This window comes from Eptesicus fuscus, chromosome 21, assembly GCF_027574615.1.
Source record: "Eptesicus fuscus isolate TK198812 chromosome 21, DD_ASM_mEF_20220401, whole genome shotgun sequence".
NCBI lineage: Eukaryota > Metazoa > Chordata > Mammalia > Chiroptera > Vespertilionidae > Eptesicus > Eptesicus fuscus.
Genome location: NC_072493.1, coordinates 43,353,412 through 43,368,578, shown reverse-complemented (window position 1 = coordinate 43,368,578; position 15,167 = coordinate 43,353,412). Strand labels below are relative to the sequence as shown.

General features: G+C 59.8%; 1 protein-coding gene across 2 annotated transcripts; it reads right to left on the bottom strand.

Moving 5' to 3' along the window:
- Positions 1-267: 267 nt before the first annotated feature.
- Positions 268-14,928, bottom strand: SCAF1 (SR-related CTD associated factor 1). Of its 2 annotated transcripts, none has more exons than XM_054710800.1 (11): positions 14,860-14,928; positions 11,856-11,969; positions 11,555-11,612; positions 10,803-10,897; positions 10,409-10,509; positions 10,205-10,320; positions 4,246-7,029; positions 3,533-3,615; positions 3,096-3,314; positions 1,007-1,135; positions 268-708 (listed from the first exon to the last, which is right to left on the bottom strand). In XM_054710800.1, exons 2-11 carry the CDS (start codon positions 11,961-11,963, stop codon positions 511-513), a joined length of 3,891 nt encoding a protein of 1,296 aa, XP_054566775.1. In that variant the 5' UTR covers positions 11,964-11,969; positions 14,860-14,928; the 3' UTR covers positions 268-510. The 2 variants fall into 2 exon arrangements, with proteins under 2 accessions (XP_054566775.1, XP_054566774.1); XM_054710799.1 differs by lacking the exon at positions 14,860-14,928 and adding an exon at positions 14,000-14,231.
- Positions 14,929-15,167: the final 239 nt, after the last annotated feature.

Genomic DNA, 15,167 nt, shown 5'->3' with positions numbered 1-15,167 from the left:
GGGGCCCCTGTGCTATCACCACCCTCAGCAGCAGCAGCTTCCAGTGACCGGAGGGTTCTAAGTGCTCACCGGCCTGGGTCTCGATCCTCACAACACCCACTTCTAAGATAAGAAAACTGAGGCCCAGAGAGGGGAATGGACTAGCCCCAAGCCACACAGCCTGGTCTCCCTGAACCACCCTCAGACTTGGGCCAAACTCCTGCGTGTGTCCCTCCCTAACCCCTTCCCAAATTAGACTCTGAAAAAAAAAGGGCTAAAATCACGGGGTTCGAAGGTAACATTTCATGAAATCTTTAATGAAACTGGGGGAGGGACATGAACAGAGGGGAGAGGCGATGGGGACAGGCTCGGGACCAGGAAGATGGGCACAGGGCTGGGCAGGGGGCTCTCCTCATCCCCACAGCAACCCTCTCCCAGTCATCCCACTGATGGGGAGGGAAGTGGAGCGGTGGAGCCATAAATACGTCCAGAATTCTGAAGAGGCAGAGGAAGGAAGTGGGGTTGGGGGTCTCAGAGAGGGGGCAGGGGCAGGCCCAGGCCGGGGCCACCCTTGTCAGGGGGCCCTGGCTCCTTGGGTGGCCGTGGGGGTCCTGGGGGGTCCCCTGGCTTGCGGCCGTGCTTGCGGAAGTAGCGGTAGCGTTGGACGTAGGCACGCACCAAGTTGCTCACCTTCACGGGGTTGATCTCCCCACTTTTGCTGTGGCAGATCTGGGGAGCGAGGGGCACCTGCCATCACTGCCAGCGCCCCCAGGCCCCCGTTCTCCTGGACTGCTGAGCACAGCCTGGGACTAGGATAGCAGTCGCTCCCCCATGTCCAGACCAATGTCCCTACTTATCCCGATGCCAGCAGAACGGGCCCAGATGGGCTTGAGATCTTGCCACCCTCACCTTCCAGACTGACCCACCGTCCCTCAGTCTCCCCATCTGCGTACACCTGTCTGCACTCATCTGTCTCTGCGTCACGTCCTCCACCCACCTCTGTGTGTCTGTCCCCCTCCGGGCCCACCTTGTGGACGGCCTTCCTCAGGATGTCCTTGTACTCCTCCTTGGTGATGTCCTTCTTCTGATAGTACGGCTTGATGGCCAGCTTCACCTCCTCCACCGCCCGCTCCTGTGTGTGCAGCTTCTTCAGGTACTGGCGACAGTGACAGAGCGGGAAAGGGAACAGCAAGGCCAGGTGAGTTCCTGCGGGACCCGGCCTGCACCCCCGCCTGCCACTCGGCCTCCCGGACCAGCAGCCACTCTCGGAGGGGTATGTCGTGCTCAGGGGCTGCTGTGCACCCCATGCTGAGGTCACCACGGACCACAGGCCTGGGCCTCTGAGTGTCACTGAGCATGTCCTCCAGGCTGCACCAGGACACACGTGTCCCCTGCCCTTACAAAGCTCACAGTCTAGTGGGAGACAAGACGTTAGCCAAGCAGTACGAGTGTTTTCATTGGACTCTATGAGACTTCCTCTGATGGCAGCAGCAAAGTACGGCCAGGCTTCCCGGCGTGGGCTTCACGCCACTGCCCTGGCTGCTGAGAGGACAGCAGGCTAAGGGGCACCGGGGGTCCAGGACTGGTTAGGAGTGGAGGGGAGGGCATGGAAGGGGAGGTGCTAGAATCCTGCTCTACCACCCGAGACCTGGACAAGGGACCAAACCCCTTTAGAGCTCACTGGTAAAATGCAGACAGTACTCACGGGGAGGGGGAGGCGACACATGGAGGCCACAGCAAGGAACCAATCAAGGGGAGCTGTGACTGTTCTGAGGTGGGGACAGGACAGGGAGCAGCTGAGAGACCCCACCCCCTGCCTCAACCTCAAGTGGGATCTTTGCAAACACCGACGGACAGGACACCTCTAGCAGGAGAGCACATTCAAGCCAGAGGCAGTCTGCACAAGGGACAGTCACCGAAACACCAGCCCTGGGGAGGTCGCCTTCCCGGGCCAGGGCTGAGGGAAGACGGGAACAGTAAACTGAGTTCTGGCAAGGGCCGGACACCCCAGACTTCAGGCCAGCATCTCGGGAGAGATGATGCAAACTGTCTGCTGAACCCCTGGCCGCTTGGGCAGCGCCACTGCTAGGGGAGCCACCGGCCCCCCGGAGAGTCCTCGGGCCTCCCTAACCCACAGGAAGTGGGTTTCTAAAGAGAAGGGGGGCTGTCCCCCACGGCCATCTCAGAGGTGGCAAGGGAAGACAACAGGCAGAGAACAGACCAGAGCAGCCTCCCTGGCAGAGCAAGGCACCGTGGCTGGTCCTCCCAGGCCGTCCTGTCCTCGTCCCGCAGACCACGCAGCTGGGCCCTGCCGCTGTCCCTCACACGGCGCTTTTCATGGGCTCCTGCCCCCCCCCCCCCGCCCCGGCACTGCACATGAAGCGTCCTGAGGGACGGGCAATGCCGCCATCAGCGATAGGCTGTTGGACCTTAACGAAAAGCATCCTGAACTGACCAAAAAGATAACAGCCCCAGGTCTGGGCGGAGGAGCCAGGTGGAAAGCCTGTTTGTATTTGCCCAGCATCTAGTCTTCCTTCCTTCATCTAGAAAATGCTTGATTTTTGTTTGTCAACCACTCTTCCCCTTACACAAAAAGATGGGGATGGAGAAAGGGAAGGAAGGGGGGAGGTATGGAGGGATGGATATGGGCAACCATCGCCGCTCCTGCCACCCCGCTCCGCTGGGCTGAGTCCCCCCGAGTCATACAGCACCTCACGCTTGGGCGACGAGGCCAGGGCTGGCAACGGGCCTCAGGGGTCGGACTTGTCCGGTTGGCCCATGGTGATGGTATGAGTGTATGTTTATATCCTTATCTGTCTGTCTGTCTGTCTCTCTGTGTGTGTGTGTGTGTGTGTATGTGTGCGTGTGTATATATATATTATTTATGCATATATATATGCACAAATAATCTTTTAAAAACCTGCCCAGCACCCATTCATCCATTAGAGTGACAGTTCAGATCCTTACAATTGAACAACTTCAGTGTTTTTTTAAGTCTATGGCCCCATCTGCTGGCATCACCTTTGCCATTCTCTGTGGGCCCCTGCATCTCAGTATCTGCTCGTGTTCTCTGCAAAACTGTCACCATCATCCCCCCTCTCCCAAGCCCAGCTCACCTTATCTGTGTCCCCTCGTCCCTCGGAGCTGCTACTGCCCTCTCTCTTGTCAGACGCAGCAGCCAGCCCAGTGGGGGTGGGAGGGGTAGAGCCGCAGCCCCCTAGGGGAAGGCTGCCAGGGAGCAGGTAGCTGGAGGGGCCAGGGGGCAGGCCCAGAGAGGTGGGTACAGGAGCTGGTGTCACCCCCAGACTGGAGGGTGGCTTTCGGTGGCTGAGGATCTGTGGAAGAGTTGGAGGATGAACAAAGGGCAGTGGAGGGAAAGAGGAAACATGTACCCCTATTATTTCCACCCTGATTTCCCAACAGTCCCAAGGGTAACAAGCTCCACTTATGGCCAATATCTTGCCCCAAGGCCTGCTGGGAGTTGTAGTTCCTCTCCTAACCCAAGGAGGGGACAAGAGAAGGGGCTGTGGGGACGCTTCCCTGGGGAGCCCACCTGGTTGGTGGCCTGGATCAGCTCCTGGGCCTTTGCTCGGCTTGCCAGATTGGCTTCTTCCATCTTGAAGAGAAGTGCAGTCACTGCAGGAGGCGGAGAGTTGAGGACAGGGAGGTCCGGGGTTGACAGGAGATGAGACGGTGAAACTCACCTCTCCACCCACTGCCATCCCCGGGCCCCTGGACAGGCCTTAAGGCCGCAGGCTCAGAACTAAGAAAAGGGGGCCTCGGCCACTGAAAAACACCCCCTCCACACTCCCAATGTTCTTGCCACTCAAGGGGTGTGGCAGGGCCAATCACTGACAAGGTGGTGGCAGAAGTGAGAGTCTGTCTCCTCAGCCCCCATAGCCAATCCTAGCCTCTCTCACGCCTGTGACCTGGCAGAGACTACTGCCATCCCCTAAGGAACACTGCTCACCCCATTCTTCCTGGTCCCCCCCATCCAGTCTATACCAGTTCTCGTGTAGGAGAACTCCAGGACACGCCCTACTCCAGCTGTGCTGGCCACCGTGCCCATCACACCCAAACATCGAGAAGCCCCCTGGACAGACCCTGATGGGCCCTCGCCCACCTATGGCCCCCAGCCCAGGTCACTACATACCCACCCTTTCCAAGGCATCCACTGCCTCCAAGACTGTCCCCATATGGTGTCATCTCTCCTGGTCCTTCCTGCCCACCCCAGACAGCCCCGGCCCCGGCATGGGGAACACTCACAGGCCAGGACGCCACTGGTAGTGCAGTCCACACCGGCGGGCAGGTTCCAGGGCAGGGGTGGGGGCAGCGTGGGCAGCTGAGAGGCACGGGGAGCCGGCCCGTCCTCTGCCCCTGAGTCACCAGCTGTGGATCCTGCGCTAGGGGCCGTGCTTGGGGCGGGGGCGGCCGTGCTGGTGGCCGTGGTGGTGGCAGGCTGTTGCTCCTCCTCCTCCTCTTCCTCCTCCTCCTCTTCTTCCTCCTCCTCCTCCTCCTCTGCCCCACCTCGGACCCCAGGCTCCTCAGTGGCCTCTTCAGGCAAGAAGGAGACCTCAGGTGTCTTACAGCTGCTGTCTACAGTCTGCGAGTCCGGAGTGAGGGCAGGGGGCGGAGGGGCTGCCTTGGGGGGTGGGGTGCTGGGGGCCTTGGCTGCTCGCTCTTCCCCAGACCAGGACGTCTCCTCAGCTCCCTTGGCTCCTGCAGCCTGGCTGCAGCTGTCAGCCTTGGACTTCTTGAGCGTCACGGGGCCCCCAGGGCCCGCACTGCTGCCCCCGCTGCGGACCTTTTTCCTGGTCTTGGATGGCTTGGTCTTTCCCTTGGTCCCCTTGGCTTTCTTGGCCCCAGCCTTGGCCTTAACCTTGGTCTTTTTGGGCTTGGTGCTGCCAGGAGCTGCTTTGGCCACCTCAGCAGGAGCCCGCTCCTCAGGCTTGAGGAAGGGGGAGCGGCTCTCCCGGTCGCGGCTGAACTTGACTCCAATGGAGCCCAGGCCGGCGGACGCAGCCTCCTTGGCCGGCGTGGTGCTGCTGACACCCTCCCGGATCAGCACCGCCACCTTCGACTGCAGCTTCACCTTCCGGGAGGAAGAGGAGGAGGAGGAGGAGGAGGACCCGGAGCCACTGCTGACCGGCGGCTTGGGCGGGGGCCCTGAGGAGGGCGCGGACTCCTTGGGGAGCCGGGCTTTCTTGGATGACCTGTCCCTGTCCCTATCTCTGTCCCTTTCCCGGTCCCGATCCCCCACATCCAGCGCCTTCCGCCGTGATCCCTTCTCCCGGGAGGAGGAAGCCGCCCCGGAGCGGCGCCGGTCCTTCTCGCCGCTCCGGCCACCCCGCTCCTCCGCGCTGAGTCCCTCCGAGTCGTACAGCACCTCGCGCTTGGGCGACGAGGCCGGGGCCGGTGACGGGCCTCGGGGGTCGGACTTGTCCGGCCGGCCCACGGTGATGGTCCGCTTGATGGCGAAGAGATCGTGGTCCGTGAGGTCCTGGATGGAGGGCGGCACAGCGCCCCGGCGGCGGTCGCGCTCCGCACCCAGCGAAGTGGAGCCGGAGGGCGGCTGGGCCAGCACCGGGCCCTTCTCACTGTCCCCCGACCGCTTCTCACCTCGGGACCGAGACCGCTTCTTCTTCTTCTTGCTGCCGCCACCTTCCCGGTGCTTGCCTCGGTGCCGCTCGCGCCTCGAGGAAGACGAGGAAGAGGTGGCCGGGGGCGGAGAGGCCGAGCGCCGCCTCCGACGCCGCTTCTCCCGGGACCTAGAGCGGCGGCTGCCTCCCCGGCGGCGGTCGGGGCTGCGTGAGCGGCGGCGGGCGGAGCGGGACCGAGAGCGGTGGCGGGTGGAGGAGGAGGCATGGGAGCCCGGCTTGCGGTCCCGGGAGCGGTGCTTCTTGGAGTCCCAGGGGGAGGCGGGGGCCGGCGGGGGCGGCACGGCGGAGGAGGAGGACGCGGCCTCCTTGGCCTCGCCGCTGCGCTTGCGCTCCCTGCGCGATTTCTTGCGGGCGGGCGGGCCGGCCGGGGTGGCGAGGCCCGGGGAGGGCGAGCGCTGGCGGTAGCGCTCCCGCCGCTGAGTCAGGATCTTGCGGCGGAGGTCCAGGCCACCCCAGCGAGCATCCGTGGGGGGCTGCGCGGGGGCCGGCTCCCCCAGGTCCACCTGCAGGGCGCCCTCACCATCCGACTCGGCGTGCAGAGACAAGAAGTCATCGCCCTCAGGGGCCCGGGAGGCGGGCGGCGGGGGTGGGGGCTGGGCCGTGGGGGCGGCCGGAGCCGCTGGCGGAGGGCGGGCAGCCCGGCTGGTCCGGAAGAGGGACAGCGCCATCCTGGTCTCCTCCTCTGGCTGGACGATCTCACCCTCCTCAATCTCTGAGTCACCAGGTGGCAGCAAGGGCGGCGGGAGGGCAGCTCCACCGGCTGTCACCACCTCCACGGAGACCTTGCCTTCCCGACAGGCCTCCGCCTCGGCCCCGACAACGAAGACTCGCCGGCGGGTGGCTCCGTCCACCCGGGTGGAGTCCGCCTGGGGTGGTGTGCCGGGGGCTACAGTTGACTGTGGGGGCTGGGGGTCCTGGTGGGGGCTCTCATCACCTGGGAAGTCCTGGCTCAGGCTGTTGTCATCATAGATGCCCGCCAGGGTCTCAGAGATGCGGCTGATGCTCTGGGACAGGCCTTCCTCCTCCTCTTCCTCCTCCTCCTCCTCCTCCTCCTCCTCTTCCTCAGGGGAGGGGGTCCCAGCGGATGAGCTGGGGTTGGAGCCAGTAGGCTCAAAGGGATCGTACTTCTGCTCTGGCGCAGGCGGTGGGGAATAGGCCTCATCGGTGGGGTGGAAGGGGTCATAGATGTCAAACCGAGGGGCAGGCTGGGCTGGGGGGGCTGGGGGTGGCGGTGGGGGAGGAGGGGAAGGGGAAGATGACGAGGGGGAAGGAGAAGGTGAGGAGGACGCAGAGGAGGGGGCAGGAGGGGGGGCAGGGCCCCCGTCCCCAGTGCCCAAGGTGAGGAGGTGGCGGGCACGGGTGGGTTGAGAAGAATGAGACTGAGGAGAAACTGCAAAGGAACAGGGGAGACAGAGCTGTGGTCAGGTGCAGGTCCTGCCTCCATGACCCCCCAGGGAGGGGCTGCAGGCAGCCAGCCGCCATCCATGCCCTCGCCCGCACTCAGCACTCCTGGCACCTACAGGTACTGCCCCAGTGCTTCGCATGTGTTAGCGCATAGGATGTTCCTAACAACTCTACACCAGATACTGTGTCCCAGGAGGAAACTGAGGCACGGAGAGCTGCGGTAGCTTCCCCAGGTACACAGAGCGGGGAGGAGGCAGGGCGCAAACTTGGTCAATGTGGTCCCCCAGCCTGCACTCCCCCCTGAGACGGACGCTGGCCCGCAGCCCAGGACCACCTGGCCACTGAGGGCAGGCATGTTACTGCAGAGGGTGTGGGCTTGGGTGGGAGAGCTGGATTCGAACCTCAGACCGCCTGCACGGCCAGGCTCAGGCCTGCTGAGCCGGCTGCCTCTTGTGGGAGGCTATCCCATTTTACAGAGAGAACGGGAGCCTGAAAAGGTGAAGCTCCCTCCGCAGAGCCAGGAAGGGGCGGAGCTAGGGAGCCCTGGCCGCCTGAGTCTCCACTCCAGACCCTTCACTGTGCAATGACCCCACTCAAGGGGCTACATCTGCTCAGGACGTAGAGACAACACCCACCAGTGACAGGGCGACCATCATCCTTTCCTAAGTCACCTCGTCCACACTCCGGAAACCCTGCCTCTAAGCACGAGTCTCAGGGCCACAGGTCCTGCCCCAGGACTGAGACACACATCAGGGTCCACAGGACCCTGTCAGCCACATGGAACTGCAAGGACCTGCCGTGGCAAGGACGCCAGCACGTCACGTGGATGGTGCCAGGGAAGCACAGGGTTGAGGGCAGCTCTGGAGCCACCTCCCGATCTGGGTCCCAGCTCCAGCCCTCCCTCATGACCTGACCGTGGGCAGGTCACTCAACCTCTGTCTGTCTCAGTTTCCTCATCTATAAAGCAAGGTCTGCGCATTCACTCAGTACTGTGACCCATCACCTATTTGTGCCAGGTGCTGATCGGGGTACCAGGATCAGAATGAAGAACAAAACAGACAAAAATCCCTGCCTTCGAGGAGCTCACATTCAAGTGGGGAGAGAAATATCAACATGCCAAGCGTAGGGTCTGCCAGCTGCTGAGGGCTCTGGAGTAAAATAAAGCAGGGGCCCTAGCCGGTCTGAAGGGTCCCAGGTTCAATTCCCCTCAAGAGCACATGCCTGGGTTGCAGGCTCGATCCCCAGTGGGGGGCGTGCAGGAGGCAGCCAATCAATGATTCTCTCTCATCATTGAGGTTTTTCTCTCTCTCCCTCTCCCTTCCTCTCTGAAATCAATAAAAATATATTTTAAAAAAGAAAAGAAAAGAAAGCAGGGGATGGTGATGATGGGAGCGTTGACCCCCAGGTCTGAGAGGACCACGTGAGCAGCTGCACAGAACCAAACTGCCTGGCACTGCGAGGACTCAGTGAGCGTGAGCGCCTATGACCCTGGTTATCATCACCACAGCCTGACGTGTAAAACAGTCTATGGACCAGCCGGCGTGGCTCAGTGGTTGAGCATCAATCTGTGAACCAGGAGGTCACAGTTCCATTCCCGGTCAAGGGCACATGCCTGGGTTGCGGGCTCGATCCCCAGTGTGGGGCGTGCAGGAGGCAGCTGATCAATGATTCTCTCTCATCATTGATGTTTCTGTCTATCTCTCCCTCTCCCTTCTTCTCTGAAATCAATACAAATAAAATAAAACCCTGCAATAATCCAAGTGACAATATCTAAATATATCCAAAATGATACATTAAAAAAAAAAAAAAGCAACTAAAAAAACAACAACATCTAGACGGAGTGGTCTGCAGCACAGGCATCTACTTCTTCATGTAGTTTTTACAAAGGACTGGAAATAAGGGTGAGTTTTTTTCCCTACGTTCTTAGTATTTTCCAAATGAAGACCAAAAGAACTCTTGGAATAAGGAAATAAAACATAACCCCTGAAGACAACTTCTAGGTTCTCCACACATCTATTTTACTTAAGGCCCAGGGGCCAAGTCCAGCCCACCGTCTGTTTTTGTAAATAAAGTTTTATTGGAACACAGTCCCGCTCATTTGTTTACTTATCCTCTATGGCTTCTAATTTTAAAAGCAATGAAATTCCTTTTGTGGGCCCCTAAGAGTGTGGTGGGTCCAGGCACCATGTCCCCTGAGCCTAACAGACAAACTGCAGTAAGAAAAGGACAAGGAAACGGTGAACCGGCTCAGAGTCACTGAGCCACAGTGGCTCGCAGCTGACCTTCCGCTACACCTTCCTCTTGCTGACCTCTCTACCCCTCCCCAAATATGTAGGTACATGCGAAAGTGAAGCCTAACCCCGGTCTCTTCGGGGCCCGGGGTCCAGGGTCCAGCAGCAGCATCACCAGGGTTAGAAATGGAAATTCCCGAGCCCCACCCCAGACCTGCCGAATCGGAAACCTGAGGGCGGGCCCGGCGACCTGTGCATCAGGAAGTCCTCCTGGTGCCCAGCCGGCGTGGGCTCCATCCCCAGTGTGGGGCGTGCAGGAGGCAGCCGATCAATGATTTTCTCTTATCATTGATGTTTCTAGCTCTCTCTCCTTCTCCCTTCCTCTTTGAAATCAATAAAAATATATTTTAAAAAAAGGACTTCCCCTGGTGATTCTGATGCCTTCTCCGGTTTGAGAACCTGTGCTCATCCGCGGAGCGGGGCAGACTTTCACGTGGGTAGGCGTGCATCCCAGACGTCAACAACTTGGGCCTTACACTCCACACCTGGGCTTGGGGCTCAGGACCACACTAGACACCTGGCTGTGCCACCCTGAACAAGTGATTTCCCTCGCTCAGCCTCTTCTCCTCTGGAAGACGGAGATGCTAAGAGCGCCCCCTCCTGGGGAGATGAGACCCCATGCAGTTACACCGAGAGGTGGGACCCGGGACTCGCAGGGCCTCCCGAGTGCTAACTGCTCCCATGTGGCAGCCATCGCCGCGGTTTCTACTTTAGGATACCGGCATGCACTGCAGCCTTCATTGCGGTGCAACAGGGGAAACGAACACTAAAACAAAGATCCTGTCTAAACGACACAATCACCACGACTGTTCCTGACGCACACAAAGCCGAGGCCGGCCACCTGCCCAGCTCGGCCCTGGCCACACATACCCGTTTTGCCCGTCCTCCAGGCCCTGAGACGAGGCAGCAGGCTGGGCACGGGCAGCGGGATCGGATCCCTGTCCCCGATGCGGACCTCAGCCACCAACTCCAGCATGTCCTCGCTTCTGCAAGACAGAAGGAGCGAGTGAGCCTTAGGGGTGCTCCCAGCTCGCACGCCGAGGCCTCTCCCACTCCAGCTGCCCAGCTACTCACTCGCCAGGCTGCAGGTCCAGGTGGCTGGGAACCCAGGTGTCTGGGGGATCCAGGACGCTCACCAACCCTGCCAGGAAGCTGTCTGCGGCCATGTCCAACACCTGGGGTAGGGAGGAGAGGCTCCACCCTGACCCTGATCCTGTGAGGACCACAAATCCCATTTCCCCAGCCCCTAACCTCTCAAGAACCCAGACAACTGAGACCCCCCCGTCAAGAAATCAAATGGATTCAACCAATTCCCTCATCCTGACTGCCCCCAGGGCCTGACCCCCATACCCTCCAACATGGCCCCTGATCAGCACCCCAGACCCAGGAGGCTGGATCCCCAACCCCATCTCCCCGTCTTAGGGATCCAGGCCCAGGGCCTGATCTCCCCTGCCCCCTCCTTACTCACAGCAGCCGTGTCAGCTCCCCCTGACTCCTGGGAACGGGACTCTGACCGTGGGCTCCGGCAGCGCCTCCATCGAAGGCCGTGACACCTGGAGCCATCTGGAGAAAGATATGCGTGGGGACTGGGGACAGAGGACTAGTCGCAGAGACTTTGGGGGGCAGAGGAAAGAGAAGCCCACCCTCCTTCTTGCAAGGGAACCACGCTCCTGCCTGCTCTCCCAGCCTCCATCTACTACTTCCCCAACACCCTTCTGAGACTCCAACTCTCACCCATTTGTCCTCCTAGCTGCCCTCAGGATAAAGCCCAGACAGGGCAGCTCAGCATTGAAGCCAGCTCTGACCTGGTCCCCATGAACTTCTATTGCCGCCCCTCCCACCCCCTGCCCACCAGCCCCTAAGAAACACTGAACAGTCCTGCAGCGCATCCCTGTGCTCTGGGCCTGCTGCTGCCTCTTCGGGCTTTCTTCCTCACCGGACAACTCTAACATGTCACCTCCTCCAAGCAGCCCTCCTGGACAGGTTCCTCCATTAGCTTAGCTGGACCTCCTGCCCTCTCGGGGACCACAGGCCACCTCTGGGCCATGACTGTCTCCCTCCCGCCAGACTGTGAACCCCTCCCTCCAAGGCAGACTCATCTTCAGCTCCTTTGCCAGCCCAAGGGCGGCACCCAGATCTCAGAAAAGCCCGTGAATGAAGTTGGGATAAAGAATGCAGAGATGGGGCAGGGAGCTGAAGAGGAACTAGAACCCCTCATACCTTTATCATTCGCCAGATCCCCCTGCAGGGAAGTTCCCACGGCCTGCTGGATGGCCCGCTGAAGAAAAGATGGGAGGTGGAGAGGTGGAGAGAAAGGGCGGCGGTCAGGGGACTCGTGCAAATGCTCCCGAGCTCTGCTCCTGGGAGACAGGCATTCTGGACACCCTACAACCAGACTCAAACCCTTCAGAGGAAGGAGCCAAGAGTCTAGGCCCCCAGGCCCTCCTCCCTCTAGGGCCCATGAGTCCATCCCAGACTCTCAGCCCCTCCCTCCTTTGGCCCCAGGTGCTTCAAGCCTCACCAGAATAAAGGCAGTAGGAGAAAGCGCGGGGTCTCTGTCTGGCGGGCCATCGCCCCTATCCTCGCCCGACTCCTCTGTCTTCCCTCGAGACTCATCTTCTTCCTCCATGGTCACCTGATGGTGGAGGGGGTGAGAGTGTGGAGTGCAGGCCAGCAGGGCTGGGGGTGGTGTGATGTGTGTGCACACAGGGACAAAGGCAGAGAATGGTCACCAAGACCTCGAGGGCCTCCAGCGTTCCCACAGTCGGTATCCTCTTCAGCATCCCTCCTCTCCCCCACCTCATCCCAGGCCTTGGGGGTGCACCAGGTCCAGGGCAGACACCAGAGGGAGTAGAGCCATTCCCTTCCCTCGGCTGGATTTCAGCTGCCTCCTCTGTCCAGGGGAGGCTTTCCCCGTCACCTATTTCAACACCCCGCTCCGCAGATCCCACAGCTTCCCCCACAACCCAACTTAAGACCTCCTGGCCCACCCTCATGGGATCCAACCCAAGGCCAAGAATTTCCTCTGCTGAGGTGTGATGTCCGGTAGTGTGCTCCAGTCTCATGCCTGCACCATTCCTAAAATGAGGCACGCGCCAGAGCCGGGTGCACCTCCGACACAAAGCAACTTCCTAAAGCATCATCCGTTTTCCTTGATGGTGAGGGACCAGAACTATTTACACATGGAAGATGGGACTGTGACAGTGTGGTTTCCAAAACCCGTGTGCCACTTCTGAAATGAAAACACCAACTTGAGAAGGGCCTGCTGCCCACCAGACCCCCCGGGGACATCGCCTCTGGCCTGTCTGCCCACTGCATGGAGGCACGGCTGAAGCCTTCGCGATGTCACAGAAATTCTTAGATGACCCAGAGCTGAAAGGGCATCCTTCAGATGCGGTTGGCTTCAGAAAATAGGAGTATTTCAGCTGTAGGCTTCCCTCCAGCTGTCAAACCCGCTTCTCTGCAACCATACCCAGTCTCAGTTCCTAGAAAGCTTCGAACCCCTAACCCCCCACTCAGGGTGCCTATCAGTATGTGGTACAATCAGAGTGTCCACCTCAGAGGACAGCGGTGAGAACTGAAAAAAGCCGCTTCTACCACAGAGTTAGCTTAACCCAGTGCTCAGCACAGAGTAACAATAGTGATCATTTTCATTATTAGCCTTTAGGGGCCAGGCTTCCCTCCCCCCGCCCTTTCTCCACTGCACACCTGCACAGACCTCTGTCCTGCTCTCCCTCCTAACAGATTTTCAAGCTTTTTAAAAAACATTATTTTTTTTTTATTGATTTCAGAGAGGGGGAGAGAGAGAGAGAGAAACATCAATGATGAGAGAGAATCATTGATCGGCTGCCTCCTGCACGCCCCTCACTGGGGATCCAGCCCGCAACCTGGGCACGTGCCCTGACCAGGAATTGAACCATGACCTCCTGGTTCATAGGTCAACGCTCAACCACTGAGCCACGGAAGGATGGGCAATTTTTCAAGCTTTTTGAAAGCTCCCCCATGCGGCCTCCCAGCTCTCTAAGAGCCTGAGGCTCCTTCCCTAACTCCCCATTGACACCCGCCCTGATAAGGCCCTAAGGACAGTTCCCGGCCCACCTCCAGGGGGAAGCACAAGTTTCAGGGGTTCACGGAACAGAAGCTTAATCAAGATCTGCAGGCTACAGACAGACACACTGATCCCAGAACCTGTGTGAAGACGCTCCCTTGCCCATTCAGGCATGCCCCAAGCTCTAAAGACACACATACCAGTGGCCCCTTAAAAACATTTTTTTTTTTCTTTTTACTTAAAAAGGCTCTGCAGACATTGCTAGGTCCCTCTAGATCAGTGAGTGATTCCCACTGATAGCGGTATAAGTGCTTCACAAACAGCTTGTCACAGGAAGCAATTCAGTAGAACACAGTAGGAAATTCTTCACGTTGCAAGTACTACGTGGAAATACCAATGGGGCGTGGGTATACGGTTCAATATATATGTCAGTAGGTATTGGGGGTCTCAATGGAAAAATGTATTTCTTACTGTAGATCAAGGTCAAAGGCGTTTGAAAAGCGCTGCACTGGATAGCTAGGTGATCCTATGGACTTCGTCAGACTCATGTGGACTAATTCTGACTCTATAGCCCCAAGGCCATAACAGACTTTTAAGACATTTATCATCTGAATTACCTTCTAAAGTGCAAGTACATTTGAGTTCCGCATATTTTCCAGTCCTCTCCTTTGTCTTATTCTCCATCTGATTATCTGGCCCAAAAGGCATTCGAATTTGCTCCAGGCAGAGAGACTGCACTCTTGCAGGCACGCTCAAAGCCACCGAGCGGGTTCCAGGTCCTTCTAACTGCCCACAGCCTCCTGTCACTCAGATTAGACACTCCCCAGACGTTGGAGACCCATCCAGGCCTTTCAGCACAACTCAGTATTTGCCTCCCTCCCTTGGGGGACACATCCCACCCCTGAATGACTTCCTAACCCAGGATCAGCTCTTTCAGGCCCGCTCAATGGCCCCAGACCCATGTAGGTGAGTGGCATCCTCAGGTCAGCCCCTGTAGACACTTCGCAGCCCCAATTGGCATACCCCAGAGCTATACAGATGGCTCTGCAGATACTCCTCGGCTCTTGCACACCTCCCTCACCTCTGGGACATATCTCAAGATCTCAAGATGGCCCCAGAACCCTCCGAACAGACCCTAGCCTCCGGTCAGCCCGTAAAGACGATCAACAGTGCCTACAGAAGAGACCCATGATGGAGGGCAGGCGCCAGTCTCGGTCCAGGCCCTGTGGACGTCCCCAGTTCTCACGGGGACGCCCCGTAGATGCCCTCGGCACCCACAGACGCGTCCCGGGGCCTTGAGAAGGCCCCCGGTTCGGCGCCAGGCTCCGCCTCCGCTGCCCGGCCGGAGGCCGCCCCGCTAAGTCCTTCAGGCCCCGCGGCGTGTGGGGAGGACCGCAGGACTACTAGCGACCCGACTCCGCCCCGCCCACCCCGATAGGCCCGAGCCCCGCGGCCCGGACCACCGCCGCCATCTTACCCCGCCGCTCGGGCTGCGGCTCCGGCCCCGGCGCGGGGCGGGGCGGGCTGGGGAGGTTCGCGAGCAGAGGAGGAGAGGGGCGGAGTTAAAACGCCGCCGAGCTTGCCGGGACTTCAAGTACCGTGCACGGTGCCGTGAAGGCTGTTGGGAAGGCCCCGGACTCAGTTTCCCAGCAGTCAACGGGGCACCCGGGCAGGGGTGCGCGCGACGCACGCCGGGAGGCGTAGTCCGCGCGTCGCCTCCGTCACGCGGGGACAGCATGGAGGTGAGAGGTGAAGTAGGCGGGGTTGCGGTAGCCCGCGATGTAG

What these genes read in the sequence shown, in the direction of transcription:
- SCAF1 (XM_054710800.1), bottom strand. Translation starts at nt 11,963, where the DNA reads ATGGAGGAAGAAGATGAGTCTCGAGGGAAGACAGAGGAGTCGGGCGAG. An exon ending in CTGGAGGACGGGCAAAACGG is followed by an intron (nt 7,030 to 10,204) that starts GTATGTGTGGCC and finishes GTTCCTTTGCAG; the next exon opens with TTTCTCCTCAGTCTCATTCT. An exon ending in TGAGGAAGGCCGTCCACAAG is followed by an intron (nt 709 to 1,006) that starts GTGGGCCCGGAG and finishes CTCGCTCCCCAG; the next exon opens with ATCTGCCACAGCAAAAGTGG.